The sequence below is a fragment of the Spodoptera frugiperda genome, chromosome 31, assembly GCF_023101765.2.
Source record: "Spodoptera frugiperda isolate SF20-4 chromosome 31, AGI-APGP_CSIRO_Sfru_2.0, whole genome shotgun sequence".
In the NCBI taxonomy this organism is placed as follows: Eukaryota; Metazoa; Arthropoda; class Insecta; order Lepidoptera; family Noctuidae; genus Spodoptera; species Spodoptera frugiperda.
In genome coordinates, this window is record NC_064242.1 from 6946862 (window position 1) to 6966646 (window position 19785).

General features: G+C 34.8%; 1 protein-coding gene across 2 annotated transcripts; it reads right to left on the reverse strand.

Annotated features, from left to right (window-relative positions):
• Positions 1–1642: 1642 nt before the first annotated feature.
• LOC118281749 (baculoviral IAP repeat-containing protein 7) lies at positions 1643–19641 on the reverse strand. 2 transcript variants are annotated; one of them, XM_050707278.1, is made up of 11 exons: positions 19008–19641; positions 17921–18063; positions 17153–17314; positions 13380–13584; positions 10919–11086; positions 10190–10255; positions 9494–9596; positions 7925–8069; positions 7267–7465; positions 5391–5519; positions 1643–4724 (listed from the first exon to the last, which is right to left on the reverse strand). In XM_050707278.1, exons 1-10 carry the CDS (start codon positions 19416–19418, stop codon positions 5397–5399), a joined length of 1725 nt encoding a protein of 574 aa, XP_050563235.1. In that variant the 5' UTR covers positions 19419–19641; the 3' UTR covers positions 1643–4724; positions 5391–5396. The 2 variants fall into 2 exon arrangements, with proteins under 2 accessions (XP_050563235.1, XP_050563233.1); XM_050707276.1 differs by having other exon boundaries at positions 7267–7603; positions 19008–19640.
• Positions 19642–19785: the final 144 nt, after the last annotated feature.

Below are 19785 nucleotides of genomic sequence, written 5' to 3' on the forward strand. Positions count from 1 at the left end.
GATTTTTGTATGTCTTGTCTACACTAGAATTATTATTACGGATACCTACTCTAAATGTCAATGGAAATTAGGATACTAATAATAGAAACTAGGTATTTCATATTGTTATTACTTACCCAAGCTAGGAATAGCATCTTCATTGTAATTTAAAAAAATAACAAACAACATCACAAGTATGGTAACACCGAAAGGTGCTTCTGGTTCCATAGACGAAGTGGGAACTTGTAAACCATTTTTATTTTTTACAATACAAAAGAAACACATTTTTTTTAATTTAAACAATGAAAGTGTAAATAAATAAAACAACAAAAATAACTGACCATTGAAGTTATCCTTCAGTAAATTATCTACAAGATAATAATTCAATTTAAAACAAATTACTTCAAATTTGACATCAATTATTATTTTGATATATTGATATAAAAGATAGATATCAACTTTCAATAGATATGTATATTATAATGAATAACAGGGCCATTAAAAAATATATATGTGCAGGTCATGCATTTAATTCACGATTAACGATAACATTGATAAGTTATCCACAGATAGCTACGTGCATCGCTAAAAATGACTTTGTTTATGAAAAAAAAATTGTGTACGTCTTTTTACAGTTCATTTTGTAGTTATATTTGCAACAGAACGGATAGACAAATGAATATGGGACCTAAATAAAGCCTAAACAACGACTAGACTAATGTACGTAGCGTAATAGGTCCTTTTTGTTATTAGCTAGCGGCAAACAATTGAATTTTTCACCAGCTACAATGATTAGATAAGCAGACCACATGTTACATTACCGGAGCTGCGGACAACGTAACAGGTTACCGGAGCTCCGGCTCAAGGCAGGAGAAGAAACGGGTGGTTTTTAGCTAGTAAGAGTCTGACATTTCCTCTCGTCTCACTCAAGTAATTGGATGATAATGTCCTCACAAAAAAAAAATACATGTTACATTAGCGCTACCTGGCGAGCTAAAAACTAAATTGAGCAATGTGGGCTCTTTTTCAGAACAGTCATCTAAGAACACCCAAGGATTCGGAGTGGGTAGAGATCTAGCATAATAAAAGGTGTATTAAAGCCCCTTAACGCACCTTTGCAGTCGCATATTTATGCACCGTGGTAAAAGCTCACCGCCAGGTTCTTGCATAGCTCTCCCGTGAATCACCGGGATGTGTGAAGGTGCGCGGCTTTTGCATATTAATACACATCCAAATGCGTCGTGTCGTGGTCGGCGTCGTCTGCGCTATTTACGTATGAGCGCTATTCCGAGCCGAGCCAGACGCCCGCCGCGGCGCCGGATCATGCATAGCGAACTCCTTAACACGCACTTCACCTTTATCCCAAAAAAACGCGCCTTTGATCTAACAAAACAAAAACTGATCCGCTCTGACTTGCCCGCTGTGATTGCGCGTGTATAAGATACAGAGTGCTCGCTAATAACAACGTTTATTTAGCATCTTCGATCGGAATTTTGATGCGTTCTAAATTGTGTCTAATTTTAAACACTCCCAAACATGTTCATGCGTAAGATTAGTACGAAATGTTCTGTCAAGGAACGTTAGAAAAATTAAGGAGATAAAACATGTATGTGTTTGGGACTATTGGGTCAATGAACAAAGGTAACAAAAGAAAACTAGAGAGTACCATATGGTAAGGTTTCAAACCAGTTTATTTGAGTACCATGATATTACAAAATGACACTGCTTTACAAACTAACCTACGTACAACGTAACAATATCAATTACTTACTTGACATAACACACACGCGTTGGGTAAACCGACGATTAGCGGATATGTATCAGGCAAGAGACAAAGTAACAGAAATAAGAAAATTGTAAGTAATGTATTTAATTTAATAATTCATTCTTACAGGTCCGATATTCTAAAAGGACAATGAAACGATACTTTTAAAGATCACTTCGTTGTTTTCAGAAAAGCTTGTTATATTTTACTAGGGACAGGGATATTACCATGTTTTAAAACAAGTTCAAAAACTGATCAATCATTTCATTTTATTTTTACAAAAATCTAATAATAATTAATGTATATTATATTTTAGTATAACTATCTCTTTGCCACGTCAGCTTGTCGTCGATTCACCTAGGTGTATAGAGGGCGCTTACACGATATTCCGACGCTAGGCAGTGTATACAAAGGCCATAGTTCTTACTACTCGTTAACGATGAACAATGGTGCGGCATCACCTTAACAAGGACAACACAATATTCATGACTTGCCTCACACTAAATTATAGTACCCAGTACCAGTAATTAATACATGCGTACAAAAATTTTCATTAACGACTGCCACATACAATCAATTCTTATTACACTCATACGTTCATGATACATACTTACTCAAACATCATCCTTAGTGGATAGTTTTACTAGTTAGTTTTTATTTTCACAACTAACTTTAACAAATCATTATTCTCCCGCTTTATTAACACGTCGTATGCTGTATATAAGACAACAATAGAAAACACATTGTGATTTTATTAAACATCGCGTTATTAAGCATCGTGGTAGCTTGTTATCATCCTTATTTTTATTGGATTGGTTGAGAGCAGTGTCACAGCTTAATTTATTGTAACCAAATTTTGTGTTGCTATCGGCAGAATTGTTAACTTTTGGTTGAGACAATGACGCCGTTAACTTTGTTTTTTGTTTTTGGGAAAATCACCCTTTAATAGTGTGTTCTTGTATTTAGTTTTCACTTTATCCATGTAAGTATGTAAAGCAAGTCATGACTGCTGTAATATCAGATCATCTTAAATCACTAAAACTTCCATACTTTCTATATTACGTCGAGAAGGCATGTAAATTACATTATGACAGTTACATCAGCCTTCTCTGTATTAACCACAGCCTAAAAAACTATACAGATGGAAAATAAATTAATAAATAAACCTATTTGCAAATAACTCATTACATTGAATTGCACAATGTTTACTATTTTCTTGTTACATGTTCATGCACTATTTTTTTTTTATATGAGCATTATAAAATGCTTCAGTAAAATTTTACTACATACAAACTCATTTTCACGTACTACAATAACTAGTTAAACATAATAATAAGTACCTTATTTTTAATGTGTAAAATTGGGGCGAAGACATTTTTGTTTGTTCCGTTTACGACCATAATTATTATTCAGAATAGAGAAAATGAGAGATAAACCAGTTAATAACTTAGTAGGAAGAACCTGTTCAAGTACAATGTGTTTCAATTAAGAACAGGATAGATTTTCTGCCGTATCATGTCTTCTATCGATTATTATTTCATCATCAACCTTTGAAATCTGTATTTGTACCTATTTTCAAGTGACAAATTAACATATAGGAATCTCACCATTCTTATTTGGAACATACTGTATTATTTTCATCGAGTATAGAGATGACAAAGTACATACATTTTTTTTATTAAGAACCAATTGCCAGGCATCCAAGTTGGAAAATAAAAAGTGCCTCTGGATCATATTTTGTCAATTTTATTCATGCAGTGCTTATTATTTTAAATGTTATTGTAGTGCATACAATAATTATTAACTATTAATTAATAGAAACAAAGATACAGCACTATCAATCACTACAGCAGTGCCATGTATTTATTGAATTTCGATAAACATTTTCTGTTTGACTCCCATAGAACTTTCTTCTCATCTCCATACTCAATATCCCTCATTGTTCAAAATTGTTTAATTCATATTTTGTTTCAATAATGCCATTATTTAATATCAATATACACACGCAGTCAAGCCAAAAACATTATTGCACATTTTCGTTGATTCAAAAGTCAGATATATTATTCCAACATGATAAATTAAATTAAATTTATAAATCGGTAGCACATTTACATAAACTTCATTTCCATTTTACCGATTAGTACCAACATTTAATTTATAACCTTAGATATTATTAATATTAGAACAACATTATTATTTAGAATAGTAGTTAAACTACGAATTTTATAATTTTGTTAACATTATACTGACAATAAATAACAATTTCATTTTTCCTTTGAGCTGTAATTATTATTACCAATTATGTAAATTTTATTATAGATGCATGCATAGTAAAGCTAGCTTTGGAAGAATTGCCATATTTTTTATTTTTATTTAAGTTTATGGGCTACACTGGGAAAAGCTTAAGCCACTATAATATTTTTATAGTTCCACCATCTCACCACAAAATCATATCCTTTCTTTATGCTTCATATTAAGTTTAAAAAATCACATAAATCTTTCACTATTGTGGCTCGTATGTAGATTCCATGGTGTATTTAGTGTAAAGAACACTAAAATTATATAAAAAAACCGACATTAAATTAATTTCACTGGTCATACTGATACAGGTAATATTTTTTGGCATAGTCATCAATCTTTTATATCCACTATACACTTTTGTAGCGAGAAGGTACATATAACGCATTGTTTTTGGTTTCATTTTTACGAAATTATATTAAAAAAAACTACCGAGATTACTTTATCGTATTTTTTTATTTATTTTGTCTTTATTGTGATTTTTTTGTGTTTCTTTATTTTTAATGTTACTCAAAATGTAGGCCCAATGTTATGTCTTATAAGATATTAATTTATAACTGACAGGTCAAACATTTTGTATCGTTAAATTTTAATGAGCTAGTAACCCATAACTAATATAATATTTAGTTGTAGTAGCAGTTGAGAGTGAATAGTACCGTGTTTTAATTGCACTTTGTTCGATCTGAAATGTAATAAAAATAATATTTTAATATATAATTTCTAGAATAAATATTATAAATAATATATAAATACTACGTAACTCGATATACTGTCGACGCACGACACGATATAAAATTAGTTAAAAGATTCAGATTTCAGCCATGATCGTCCCGCTGCAGGGCAAAGGCCTAGTTAAAAGACTTTTATAATATGTAGCTACGATATATCTTCTATTTTATAAAAAAATAATGGCTAGATGTGTTGCTAATCGCAAATCTAGAGAACAGTTGAACAGATATTTACGAATTCCTTTTTTGATTTTATTGTAACTTTCGTGAGACATACTAAATTAATTATTATGTTATCGGCTTACTCACGTACTGTTTTGACGAGGAACTCGACTAGTTTCAAGCCATGCTAGAGGCTCATATTCATGAGCAGCATTCCGCGACACACGATGCGGCGATTGTCGCGCTGCTACTAAACTAGTCGAGTTCCTCGTCAAAACAGTACGTGAGTAAGCCGATAACATAATAATTAATCCCTTTTTTGTTGGGTTTGTTATCGTTAGGAGAAGATTCTCAGAAAAAAATCTAAGGCGAAACGAAATTCTCGCCACTCACTAGTCAATAATATGATAGTATTTCTAGTATGAGATAGAGTGTTAGTACATAGAGAGTGTACGTACGTGTGGTCAGGCGAGGTAGGCCCGCACGAGGGCGCGCACGGGCGCGCGACACAGCGGGCAGGCGGGCAGCGCCGCGCCGCACCGCGCGCACGACACCAGGTGCCCGCACGGCAGGAACACCACGCTCACCTACACCATGCCAACACTAGTTACACCTTTATCATAGCTAAGTATCTTTTAAGTGTGGGAGAGCCATGCTTCGGTACGAATGGGCCGGCTCGACCGGAGTGATACCACGGCCTCACAGAAAACCGACGTGAAACAACGCTTGCGTTGTGTTTCGTTCTGTGAGTGAGGTTACCGGAGGCCCAATTCCCCCCTTCCCAATCTTCCCCATCCCCATTCCCGAACAACAACCCTTAAATTCCTAACTCCCAAAAAGCCGGTAACGCACTTGTAAAGCCTCTGATGTTTCAAGTGTCCATGGGCGGCGGCGATTGCTTACCATCAGGTAATACGTCTGCTCGATTACCGGCGTGTTTCATAAAAAAAATCTAAACCTAGCTCCATAAAAGATAGTATCCTACATTTTTTATGTCGGTCTGGTAGATTATTTAAAAACATTCATTGACGATACAGTGATTTGAAATATCATGTGACGCCTAAACTTAACTCCGTTTTATCTAAGTATTGTTCACTTATATGACAAAGTAAAAAAATACGAGTCTAACATTTTGACAATCCATAAATTAAGTAAGTATCCAAGATATATTTGCAATAGTTAATATTGCTTTCTAAATTTTTAAGGCTTTAAATTAAATATCTTTATATATATAATTCTTCTGTAAGTGTGTATGTCACTGAACTTCTCTTAAACGACTGGACCGATTTTGATGATTTTTTTGTGTGTGTTCAAGGGGATCTGAGAATGGTTTAGATTCACAATTTTGTCCGCTGGACAATGTTTTTTATTTAATTTTTAATTTATTAGTAGTTGTTGATTTTGGAATGTTTTACATTGGATCCGACAGACGGCGCTACCATCGCAGTGTCAAATATTAATGACGTTAGATATTGTCATAACATTTTAATAATAATTTTCATCAAAAGGTCCAGAATGTTTTAGCTTATTAAAAAAAAATCTAATTAAAGACGTGTAGACAGGACAACGTCTGTTGGGTCCGCTAGTATGTATATACAACTTAAAATTTAATAAGTAATAATCCAAACTTAACGTTCAGGCTAGATAGAGATCTAATAGTATCCTATTTGACGAAAAAAATATGACATCACAAGTTTTTACTATCTCATGCAAAATTCATAGAAAATGGTCGTGTAAAAACTTGAATTTGACTAGTTGGAAAACTAATACGTGTATGAATATTTACTAACGTCATACATAATAAATCAATGAGTCAGAGACTACCATCTGTGATGTGTCATCCAGCTGCATTCAAACATATGTCTTTCCTGTCGTATCATGACACAGAATAGAAAATAAACCAAGTAACTACCCTTTGTCCTCGTGACTAATCTCACATTTAAAGACAAAGTAAGCAAGTAAATTGAGTTTTTAAAGTAAATTTTATGTACATATATAAATTAATAAAGCAAAAAAAAATCCATTATACATATAATACATATTTAGAAATCGTTCCAGTATAACATTCAAGCTTCATTCTTTAAGTAAAGTATGATATTGGCCTCTATCATCCATTTGTAATCAAAAAAAAAAATCTGGTACAGGATGATCTGGTATTGCAGTTTTTCATGGGTAGCACTGATATGGCTTACCATCAGATGATCAGCCTGTTCCTTTGCCCTTTATATAAAAACCAGAGAGGAGCAGATGATATTACTGAAGGATACGGATCGGTGACAACCCCAACTTCGATGGTAAAAAATAAGAAAATAGAAAAATAAAAATAGAACATACCTCACAATCCATGCACACTTTACATAATCTAGCTTCTTTCAGCTGTCTATTCTCTTCTTCTAGCGACAATTTCTTCGTCTCCTGCGCAGGTGACTCTTGCGCATTGTCATTGTCACTTTTAACTTCATTTTTAGGTTTAGTTGCTGTATTACTATTGTCTACGTCCCTTGCAGGCGACCGTCTGGCTTGTTCGCTAGTGCTGTAAGGCACATCACGATTATTAACGTCATTTTCCGAATCGTCATCGTCATCATCAGGGGTCATTGACCGAGCTGGACTGCTACTTTGGTCACTTCCATATGGACGGGTTAGTAAGGCAACGTGTTGAGATGGAATTCTGAAATGTTAATAATGTCATGTGTTTAGTGAAAATTAGCGACAAAGAATATAATGAAAAACGATATCTGTGTGTTTATTTGTGATAATGGTGAGATTGTGGCGAAAAGGAAATATTAGTTTGACAATTGGCTGTAATAATGATTTCACATATTATATTCTGTAATCTATCACAGTTTGCATTATCAATCATTAATAGCAAGTTATCTGTACTAATTTATAGATAACTTACTACCAAGTACACAAAAGTAAAAAAATATAATTTTGCAAGTTCCCTTACTTAAAAATAGCAAGTTTTAATATTAAATATTAAAATACTGACCCAGATCTTGGTGCGAATTCTCTGAACGTTTCAGAGAGTATGTCCCGAGCGAGTCGACTCTGTGGCGTCATAGACCACGGCTCTTCATTGAGTTGGTCGTCTAGGACGGCGTCTATCAACGCTTCTGATGAAGTGAAAGGAGTTCCTGGAATCAGACATACAATATAGGTAACACAAATGGCCGTTTTCACCAACCACCCCTATAAAACATATCTTAACTAAGAGCTACTAAGTTTAGCACCTAAAGTAACCCCACATCTGTCCCTTTATAATAATCCTTCCATGCCGGTTTCGGCTACGGCGACCGTTTCTGGACTACTGGCGTCTATCATGGGCTCTCATGTGGCTGGCAAATCCACCTTTGTTTACAAATGTTCTTCCGCAGAGTGGACACGTGAGAGCACCATTAACATACATGTAATTGTAATTGATTGCCGCTGGTGGTCGGGCTTTTATTTCGTCACGCTTAGCATCTAGCTTTGAAAGCCGATGAGTTTCAAAATCAGATATCTTCTGCCGCACCAGTGACCTCCACTCTCCGCGGTTCGATGCAAGCTCTTCCCACTGAGATGGGTCTACGTCACACGCCTTCATGTGTCGCTTAAGCTGTAATCTGTCCCTTTAGGGACCACTTAAAGGTTGGTGAAAACAAAAATGTCGTTAAGTGTAACCTTACTCAGCATAGGGGTTCCTAAAAATTGAAGAGAGGTTTTGTGACAACGGGCTTTATTAACTGGTTTAAATTTCCTTATCCAAATAAAAATGAATTTGTAATTTATAAATAGTTTGACAGTTAATTTATTAAGAACTCTTCAGACGAGAAATGAAAAGGAATATTATTATGTAGGAATGTATTATTATTTATCGAGTCTCTTAAAATTATAGGTAATGCATAAACTTCGATCAATGCACTGGAAATGTCGTTATAGACTTGAGATTTATGACCACATAAACTAAATACTTTGTGTTCTTTAATATTCTAATGGATACTAAAAATAATCAAGTTTAATGATTAATATGTCACCTCTTTAAGGAAAACGGAGTCAGGACCTGTTTTAATTTGAATAACTTACACCTGACTTGTCGTTTTAACCTGCATTGTTGTTATTGTTGACATTTAGCAACTAAAACGCTTCGTGTTTTAAGTCCATTAGCATATAAATAGTAGCATCAGTTCATCCGTGATCATGGCGCTTGCAACAGTGCCGAAATATCGGAAAATCATAGACATAAATTAACATGGTAAATATAAGTTCTAATCTTAATATAAATAGAATTTCTGGAATGCCCAATGGAGAGCCCAATGTTTAAAATGATGTGTTTAAAAATGATGTGTTCAAAAACACATTATTTTAAACATTGGGGTCTAGGTTTTTCCTGTGTCCTAGGTGCATTTCTATACATCATTCCCAGACCCGGAACAACAATTTATGAATCACACATCCTATACGCGAATCTAATCCGCGACAAATTGCAGAACAACTAATTTCCTAACCACTACGACAACCGTATCGTCAAGTTCGGTTACATAAAAGCTATAAAAATAAGGAAAATATTTAGGGAACGTACCACAAGTTCGTAATCTGTTGGTAATCGCTCGTCGCACGCGCGCAGCATCTAAGCCAGCTCCCAACGCCGCCGCCGCCATTGTACTTTCCATACATTCTTCTACCTGAAAGGAAAGACGACATTCTTCATACAAAGGAACAAACTTTATTAAAAGGCCTGTTTTAATTAATTTTCAACCTTATCATTTCCAGAATAAGGTTGAGAATCGTTTTTAACTGACGAGACTGGAGCTTACTCCCATCTCTAGTCAGAACTAAGTCTTAGCTTGACGACACACCGCGTGCCTCCCATCTTTAACATGCCATTTTCATCTATATGCCATAGTAATTAAACTTTATTTTGAATTGATTTATTCTCAGTATTACTTGGGTTTTTGACTCGTACGTGTATACCATACAAATCATACAATGTACAAAAACATTCAACACAATCAAAGTTCTAGTTAAAAATCTCGTATCGTTTTGACGTTCTTATCATATCAGGTGTCATAGTGAATGAGCAAACAAACAGATTTTGTCCCACTTTTGTCATTCATTTATAGATGACATTATTTCTTTTGTTTTGAAACAGATTTCATCAGGTTATTGACATGACACGCCTTTTGTTCAGCAGTGATTTTATTTCACTGATTCTATTATCAGAGGCATTGTAGCGAGATGAGAGACAAGATAATATATTACTCTTGTATTTTCTTACCTGACTTTCTGTGATAGGAAAGTTTTCACCGTTTCGTCGTCTCGCATTGCGACCACTTTCAGAAAACTGAAAACCCAAAACATGTAAATTAATTTTGCTACATTATATCTATGAATTTTAACTACATTTTTGTTTATGTAAATTCACACCAAACCGAAACTGTAACTTATTTGCCTATTATGGACATAAGTCATGCATTGTCGCTATATATGTCAGGCGAAATCGATCGGCTTCACCGATATATGTCGTGGGACGAGATGAGGATCGTCTTTCGTACAAAGGCACTACTGACACTTATTGTGTCTTATAGATAAATTATGTAAAGTCAAGGATACACTAAGGGACAAATGTCCTGCGACACGTGTCGACGAACTCCAGTCCCTTGACGAGCAGCGCGTACCCGCATGTGCTGGCAACCAGTGCGCGTGCTCCGACCACGGCGTGTCGCCCGCCTCCCACTTGCCCAGCCCGCCGTCGCAGTAGAAACAACGCACCTGGAACATTGTCGCTATATATGTCAGGCGAAATCGATCGGCTTCACCGATATATGTCGTGGGACATTTGTCCCCTAGTGTATCCATGGCTTGACCCTTCGTATCGCAACCGGAACGCAGATCTACGCGAGACACAATGTGTTTTCTATTGTGTCTTATAGATAAGAGGTTAATGCCTGATTTCAAACCATAGTAAAGTGACTATTATCTTCCAAAACAAGTAAATAATACTTACACTAACAGTTCGCTGTACCGAGGATCGGTTCCGGCAGGTGTCGACGAACTCCTGTCCCTTGACGAGCAGCACGTACCCGCAGTGCGGGAACCAGTGCGCGTGCTCCGACCACGGCGTGTCGCCCGCCTCCCACTTGCCCAGCCCGCCGTCGCAGTAGAAACAACGCACCTGGAACATTTACGAATACCTTATCTTATCCAGATAGTCGATACACGATGGAGTTTCTTACTCGTCTTTCTTTTTCATACGAATCTACATTTTTGGAACGAGCCTAATCTACATTCATTTTGAATTTCGCTGGTTTCAAAGCGGCCTGTATTTTGCTTATTTCAAATAAAAAATAATTTGACTTTCGACTTTATATCAATAAATGTGCTAATGTGTAAAACTGGCGAATTGCTCAACCAATTCAAAACTTTTTTTTTAGTTAGAGAGAGTTACTAAGTTACTTTAGTAATTATGCTCAATCCACGTGTTTACGTAGAGACACTTCTCACACTTTCTCAGAAGGACTTTTCCTTCTGATCAAGTGTAATCTATTCAACATGAGATTTTCACAATAAGGAAAACCAAGTTGAAAGTAGAATCCAGTACATCTTAAACAATAAATTAGAACATTGGTTTAAGTTTATTATGGTATTATTTCTATTTAATCAAAACCTTTGTAATACAGCTACAAGTTCCTAATTGTCATTCAAATTGTGAAAAACACATAAGTTTATCTTTATTTACTTACTTACAATAAGGAGTTGTTCAAGGCATACTGTCATACTATAGGCATGTAACCTTGAACATTTTTTGACTACGAGCATACAATCAATTAGCTAGCTTCCATTTCAGTGTTATGTTTGACAAATAATGTTATACCAACAGTGTTATACATTCAAATAAATAGTTATAAATGGTTGTGCAATGACAGGAACCGTTAAAGAATAACCACTCTAACGTCCATGGATAGCACGGTATCCAAAAAAAGGAGCGTCATACGTCCATGGATACTATAGTATCCAAAGTGACGAGTTCTGTTTAACTTCTTCTAGTTTAAAATACGGTCTTGTTTGGTGAGTTTTGACTGATTATCTATACAGCTGAATAAATTGTTCGACGAAAAAATAAGACATGGCGTTGTAATATGCTTTGACAAACAAAATATAAATTTTTAAAGTTAGTTGACTCGTTTTTGAAGTGTTTTTGTGAGTTCCAACAATTATGTCGTAAATACTACAGTTTTGTTTAATTTATCTTGCAAGTGTTATACATCAAAATAAACTAGAAGATTTGTGCTTTACGATGATGTGTAAATATCACAGTTTTAGCTGATAAATCTAGTCTAATTTTAACTTCAAACGATTGTTGTTTCGAGAAAAATGGCCGGTCTGGTGTTGGCCACTTTTAGTTTTGTTTATACATATATTACATACTTTGCATTACAATAGTATATAAAATATCGAAATACATTTCGTAATAAGCAAAATAATACATTTTTCAAAGAGAAATATACTAAATTCATTGAAGATTCCATAATAATGTCAAATGTGTTCCTCAGGTTTTTTGATGTGTAAAATTACGAGTAGTGTTTTCTTTCGATTTAATTACAATACTTAGAGTTAACCGAATATAATCATATATACATCAAAAGAAAGGGTAATGAGTCTAGTTTGTTGTAAAAATATTTTATTGATAAAATATGCAATAGTTGTGCCGTATATTCTAAAAAGGTAGAAATAATTCTGTTTTTTTTTCTGTGTTTCATGTTTAACCCGTTTTATTGTATTTTAAAGATTAACTAAAGATTTAAAAAAATCGTTAAGATTGATCAGTATTCTTCAATCTTTTTTTGGTATTCTTTTCTTTATTCTAGGCATTACGGTTCAGTAGCTATATAGGTTTTTTGTTACGACGAACTTGCGAGTCGCGCGCGGTTCGGATGCCGTGCGCGGCTGGACGTTAGAGAGATAAACGGTCGCGCGGGCCGGACGTTAGAGTGGATAAACATAACGTAAGATTTGGAGATCCTTACAAAAGCAATAATAGATGGGCTATGTGGTTTCTATTTATCTCTAACAATTTGATCTTTACGTACTATCGTAGGTTAGTTATCCAGGGATTTTACGTTTGTGTAGATTCCCTTTTCCACAAAAAAATGAACTCAAAAACTGTTTACAAGAGATCATCCGTAACCTAAGGGGAATTCCAGATGAATTTGATTTAAATTACATTGAGGTTCATTACTTATTACAAGAGGATAATACTCATACTGATATGAATATTATCCTCTTCCTCTTCATCCTACATAACATATCGTTTATTTCTTGTTCCTATTTTTAATAAATAATAGATAATTATTTATATTCAAGAATGCACTATCGAGGATCTCTTTACAATAAACATATATGAATACTAACAAACACGTACATTAAGACGTTTAAAAAGAGTAATTAACATAAATATCAGCCATTACCTGATCATCAGTACCGGTGTGGAAGAAGCCAGCCTCAGCGAGTGTCCGTGGCGCTTGCTGCCTGTCCGCGGGCCATCGCTCGAAGCTGGCGAGTCGCGCCGCCAGTGACGCGTACTGAGGGTGGCGCGCTCCACCGCCCACCACGCCCAGGTTACGCCATGTACCACCCTGACTTAACACACGCTCGTTATGAGCTGCACCTGACCTGGAAATATAGAAAATATAAATAAAATCTATCATTTAAATTGGCTGCGGACTACCTAGCGGGCTTACCGAGGCTCCGGCTAGAAAAGAAGGAGTAGGAACAGGGTGGTTTTTAGTCAGTAAGAGTCTGACACTCCCTCTCGCCTCGCCCAAAGCGGGAGAAGACATTGGATGATTTTCCGCCCTTAAAAAAACGGCAACTTGCAATTCCTTGGGTGTTGCGATTGTCCATGGGCGGCGCTAATTGCTTACCATCAGATGATCCGTCTGCTCGTTTACCGTTCTATATTTGTAGCATTTGCACGTCGATGACTAATTATTGTGAATTTCAATTCTCAGTATGATTGAGGTCCCTTGTTTGGTAAGTAAATCAGTAAGTACTGTTTGATATGTATTATATATGTATGTCACTGAAAGTTTAGACTTTAGAGGATGCTACTGCATGTCTCTCGGTGGTACATTGCAGTTTTAAGACATTCTCAGATCCAACAAAAGAGTAGGTAAATCAAATATCTACTGGTGTTTTGATGATATCAACAAAACTTAGTCATCCTAGGTGGGAATTACATATTGTTAATATTATCAGTAGAGACGGGTTTACATGCGATCGTTTACGATACGAGGAAAGTACCCTTACCATGCAATTTAATCAGTTAAGTGTTTAAGTACTAGTAATGTCATGTCAATACCTACAGATCTATTGATAATAAAGGTCGATCGACACAAAGAGAATATAATCGATATTGACTGCACGGTTGGTGCGGTGGCTGCGCAACGTTTAGCGGGTGCGATTTCTGCACAGATCAATTCTTTGTGTGATCCACAAATTGTTGGTTCGGGTCTGGATGTCATGTGTATATGAACTTGTATATTTGTAAACGCACCCACGACACGGGAGAAAATCCTAGTGCGGGGCAACGTATTTAAAAAGAAAAAGAAAAAAGATATCGTGACTACTAGCTTCTGCTATCGTAGCATGTGTTATTCCAAACTATAATAAATAATCTATCTCTGCGGCATACCGATTCACTGTTTTGCCCCGCCGTGATTGAGACAAACAGAATATTGATTGTATATGTATTAGATGATTTAATAACGTATCAAGTTAAAATATCTATGACTGTTAGACATCACTTCAAAACAATATTACAATGGACTTAAAATTCAAATAACTTACTTTGGAACTAACTGCATTTAAATTCGCAATGAAAGAATAGCTAGTAATTTGAATGACGTAAATAAACTTTTATCGGATAAATCTAGACACCTAAACAGGTTTTATCTCTATTTATTTCTTATGTTAAGCACTCATAAAGAAAGGAAATAACTACCGAAATAGTTTAATTAACACGTCTGTAGTCAATTATGAAGTACCTATGTGGTAGTAAATTTTCACGAATGGGTAATGTTTTATTCCTAGGTAAAGTCATATACAGGTAAAAACAATACAGAGAAAAACGCTTACCGCTTAATACGTATCGTGGATAACAGTGTAGCCATGTTAAAGTCAAACATAAGGATCACAGAACAACCAGAAAAGCGATCAGATATTATGATGATCACTTTACAAAATCCATGCACTGAGACCAATACACGGTCGATATCACACTTTTAAACCACTATCCACAAAATAAAGTTGAATACGTATTTTGTCACTTTTAATACCAGAGATCTATAAAGGACATAGGTCCTTAAATATATTTTACCTATATATTTTTGAACTTAACAGTACTTCTCTTCACTAGAACACTGCCACTACCCACAGGCAACAGAAGAACTTCTGTCAAAATATTATCCAAAGCCATTTATTTATTGATTCCCAGTTATCAGATGCGATAAGTCGGGGATTTTTTTTTTTCACTACACATATGTAGTTAAGATACGTAAGATAATATTTATTTCCGCAACGCACGGTAGCGACCGCTTCCGTCCACGCCTAGGTGGCTACTAAACTAATAATTTACTAATTTGCTACTAAGTGACCATGTAGGTCGTTTCCTAATAACGTACATTGTTTTCCTATTATTGGGAATCCGTTATGACCGAGGTTTCAATGTAATTGTATTCGTTTGAACTTAGAACTGACTTAATTCGTTTACCTTATGGCCTGTGAAGTCAGCTGCGTATGCGTGTGCTTCAATCATACGCTGACCAATTTATGACGTCACCATACTGCACCGAATTGTGATATTATTATTACTTGTGGCAGTGGAAAATAATGAAATTTATAACATCGCACTTAGTGGGGCATTTATAAAGGGTGTAAACGGAATGTTCCCAAAAAATATATTTTTTTGTGTTTTTATAATTTGTATCGTTTTTTATTTCGTGTTATTTATTTATCAGCTGTAAGCAGTTGATTACAACAATTATTACATGAAACAAACACTGAACTCATATTATTTTTTTTTGAAAACTTAACTAGTTTTTTGCCATCGCTTGTTTGCGGCGTTTAGGAGCGTTTCGTTTACACCCTGTATAGCTACTAACAACTCCTAATTCCCACTAGTTAAGTAAATAAACAAGTTATTATAGTAGGTATTATTGCCTAAGGTAAAAGGGGGCACTCCTTAAGTTATACATCATTATACTTAAGTAAGTACGCACACTGCACTTTGCACTGTATAAACTGATAAAACCACTACAGCAATTAATTTAAGAAAAACCTAGTTTCTAACTAATATCGTAGGAAAACTACATCAACTAAATATTACTAAGCCAGCGCCACCAGTTTCCTTCTAAGTAAATAAACTATAGATCACCTTCCTAATAAGTTCGGTTTCAATGACATTTATTGTTCACTTATCAAACACTTGTATGCGGAATTTACTAAGTGTAAGTGCAAAACCTTGAATTGTGTTTCCTTGGTAACTATTTAAATGAGTTTTGTATAACACTATGTACCTTTTATATACATAGTACCTAAATTAATTATTTATAAGCAAAAGAAATATCAATTTATGTTATCGCGCTCTTTTAATTTTTCGAGATTAGGTGTTATAGAGAGGCGTACATTAATTTATCGTAGGTACATCAGTTGTTCTTTAAGAATAGTAGGTATAATCTTATACTTTCAATTTCCTGAAGGATTAGATTGATGCCCGAATACTCAAACGCCACTCAATTTTAAGACGCTCTCAAATGTAGTTCTGTCACTATCAATTCTTTATAAAATGACAGAGATAGCACGATATTTAAGTACAACTTAAAATTGAGTAGCGTTTGAGTATTCGGGCGTGAGTCTCCGAAGGGGTAGGCAGAGGTGCATATACCTACTATTATGTACAAACTTTTCACCAGTTATGTATAAATGTGGAATTGTGTTTGATATATTATGACAATAGGCTAGTATACCTATGGGACTAAATAATTTCGAATATTGGGACTACACATTCCGTGTACTATATTGAGACATTTTACCAAAAATCCTTAATAATGCTCTGCCTAATCCGGGAATCAAACCCGTGATCCCTCGTTCAGCGGTCACATATGTTACTACTCGACTAACGAGGCAGACGGATTTTAACAACTATAATAAAAGGTATAAGGGTAAAAATCAAGTGACATACGATTGCGGCAGGTTATTCAAGTTAGCAGATGGTGACTCGACGCGCGGCGTGTCGTTGGGTGGTGACGGCGAGAGTGCCGGGGACGACGTGGTGGATATGTTGCCCGCCTGCGCCTGCTGAGCTGCTTCCAAGCTCGCTGCGTGCTGACACCGAGAGAAATACCTACACAAAAACTTTGGGTATTTACAACATTCAACTATAATCATGTTAGTTATTAGTCTTAAAACATGGTATAATTAAGGTATAATATATGTTATTCATAGTGAGAGACATTTATCTATGTTATGTGTTTGTGAGAACCCGAACAGAATAAAAAGATAAGTATCCGACCTTCATTCTTCAGATGTAATGACTTGCATTGACATTGCATCATAATTTTAGAATATTAAATGATGCTTAAAGTGAAATAACTATTCGTATTGAATCATTATTTTGCTTACAAACTAAATGAAAATTGTAATCATGCATATTGTTTCTATTTCCAACAGTTATTTTTAACACTGAATTATCAAATGATAAGATAAGAAATATAAACAAGCCATAAAACTTAAAAAAAAATCTAAATAAAAGTATTTTACGATTTTTACAATTTGTGATTTTATTTATTTGATGGTGAGGTGATATATTATGCATGTATTTACACATCACATCAAAATCCATTGCGTAGTTTTAAGAAGCATACAAAGGGAAATAGGGACAGAATAAGCGACTTTGTTTTATACTATGTAGTGATTTATGAAAATATTATAATAATATGTGTTTTCTTACATTCGGTGCACTTCAAGAGGTGTGGCGGAGGTGAAGTGGTTGTGGGGGGACAACTCTCCTCCACACCAGGCACAACGGAGACGACCCTCACCGGCGTGATAGAAGCCAGCATTTACGAGCGATTGGCGGGAAACTGACGAGTCCTGAACAAACATTATTTCTTTTTAAATACTGTAATAAATGTGTAATGTTATAATATAATTAAAATAAACAATAGACATCACTTTGCACATTTATCTATTAAGAAATGGTATGTAGGTAATACATCTGTCTACTGACAGATTTTTCTTTAATTTTATAGTACATTAACTGGACTATATTAAAAAAAATATAGTTTGAAGGAATTAACAGATTTGTAACTTATTTTTTAATATAACATACCACTTCTTAGATCTATAAATGAGTGTAGACTATCAAAATTAGTACAACATTAAGAAGCATTGTCAAGCAGACTGTGAATTTCTGTAATATTTTTTTCCTTCAATGCTTTTATGAACTTTCTATAGCTGTGCCATGACATAGGGCAAACATAATAAGAAACAAAAAAAAAGATTTTTAAACATTGCTGGATCTGAAAATTGCATAAGAATTTTATTATGATATACCTAAGTAGGTAATTACAATCAGATAGTAGTGATAAATTAAAACTAAAAGGTGCCAATAATAAGTGCCCATTCATCGTAGCATGATATTTTCTTGTGTCGTTCACACATGACAGACTGATTTTTTTTATTTGACACAATATTTTTTTAAATAGTTAATGAAACTCTGTGAATTTCGATTCTGTCTAAATGATATTAATTTAAAAAATAATTTATGCTCTTGTAACAAACTTTGCTAAAACAATCATTAAGACCTTATTGTGACCTTGATAATGATAATCAATTTATCATTCTATACATATAAGTGACAACAACATCTTTTAACTGAATTTACATGTCTATTATTGACACAAAGATAATATAATATACCTAATGCCAATCTTACTATATTCTTGGCATACAATCAGTTTGTTTTCTCGAAGATTAAGATAGTAAAACAATTAAAATATACAACCTAAATACAAAAAGACAAATTATATTCTTACATCCCAATTAATAAAAGATAGAAGCCGTAAAGCATCATTCTTATATGTCTCGTCTTCTTCTGTTAGTCCATAATCAGGTGCAGTGTAAGTATGATCATTTTGCACATCATCAGAAGGCACTGATGGGGTACGCGTGACTGATGGAGGACATTCTGGCCCTAGCACTAAGGGCACGTTCCCTGAGAGCTCAGGATTCGTCACGAATACGCAAGTTGGTTGCATTTGACGATGCCTCCACATAACCTGGTCTCCATAATTCCACTGTGATATCTTACTACTACAACAAAAGCACTTCACTTCTGTACCTTCGCCCGTATAGAAAAACCCTGCTTTAGCAATTCGTATAGGATCTACGGGTGCTGATGAAGGCCAATCGGTAAATGTATTAAGTCTATTTGTCTCATAATTCATTTTTTTATGTGAACACAACTGCACGGATTGAAATGATAAACTAAAAGCTACAGGTACTTATGCAAACTTGATTCTTACTCTTACTGTGTGTTATATGTCTAGTGAAAGAAATGCAGAACTAATTAATAATGATTATGTTATAGAAACACCACAAAATAAATAACAATCTTTACGACGAATAAACACACGAATCAATAATCGAACACAGATGAAAAAATATTTTGTTAAAATATAATGGTCTAGGGAATTTTTAGTGTTGCACCTAAATCGACTATTTTTATGACAGTGTCACAGAATCGCCGCTAAAAGTCTTTGTACATTTAATGTGCAAAATGCACATTGCACAGTTGCACACGTGTGCGTTTGT

Bases quoted from the DNA above. Each gene is read 5' to 3' on its own strand.
- LOC118281749 (XM_050707276.1), bottom strand. From the start codon at position 19,418: ATGAATTATGAGACAAATAGACTTAATACATTTACCGATTGGCCTTCA. The intron at 9,597-10,189 runs GTAAGAAAATAC...CTTTCCTTTCAG, and splicing joins TTCCTATCACAGAAAGTCAG to GTAGAAGAATGTATGGAAAG. The intron at 7,604-7,924 runs GTCAGTATTTTA...TTAACATTTCAG, and splicing joins GAATTCGCACCAAGATCTGG to AATTCCATCTCAACACGTTG.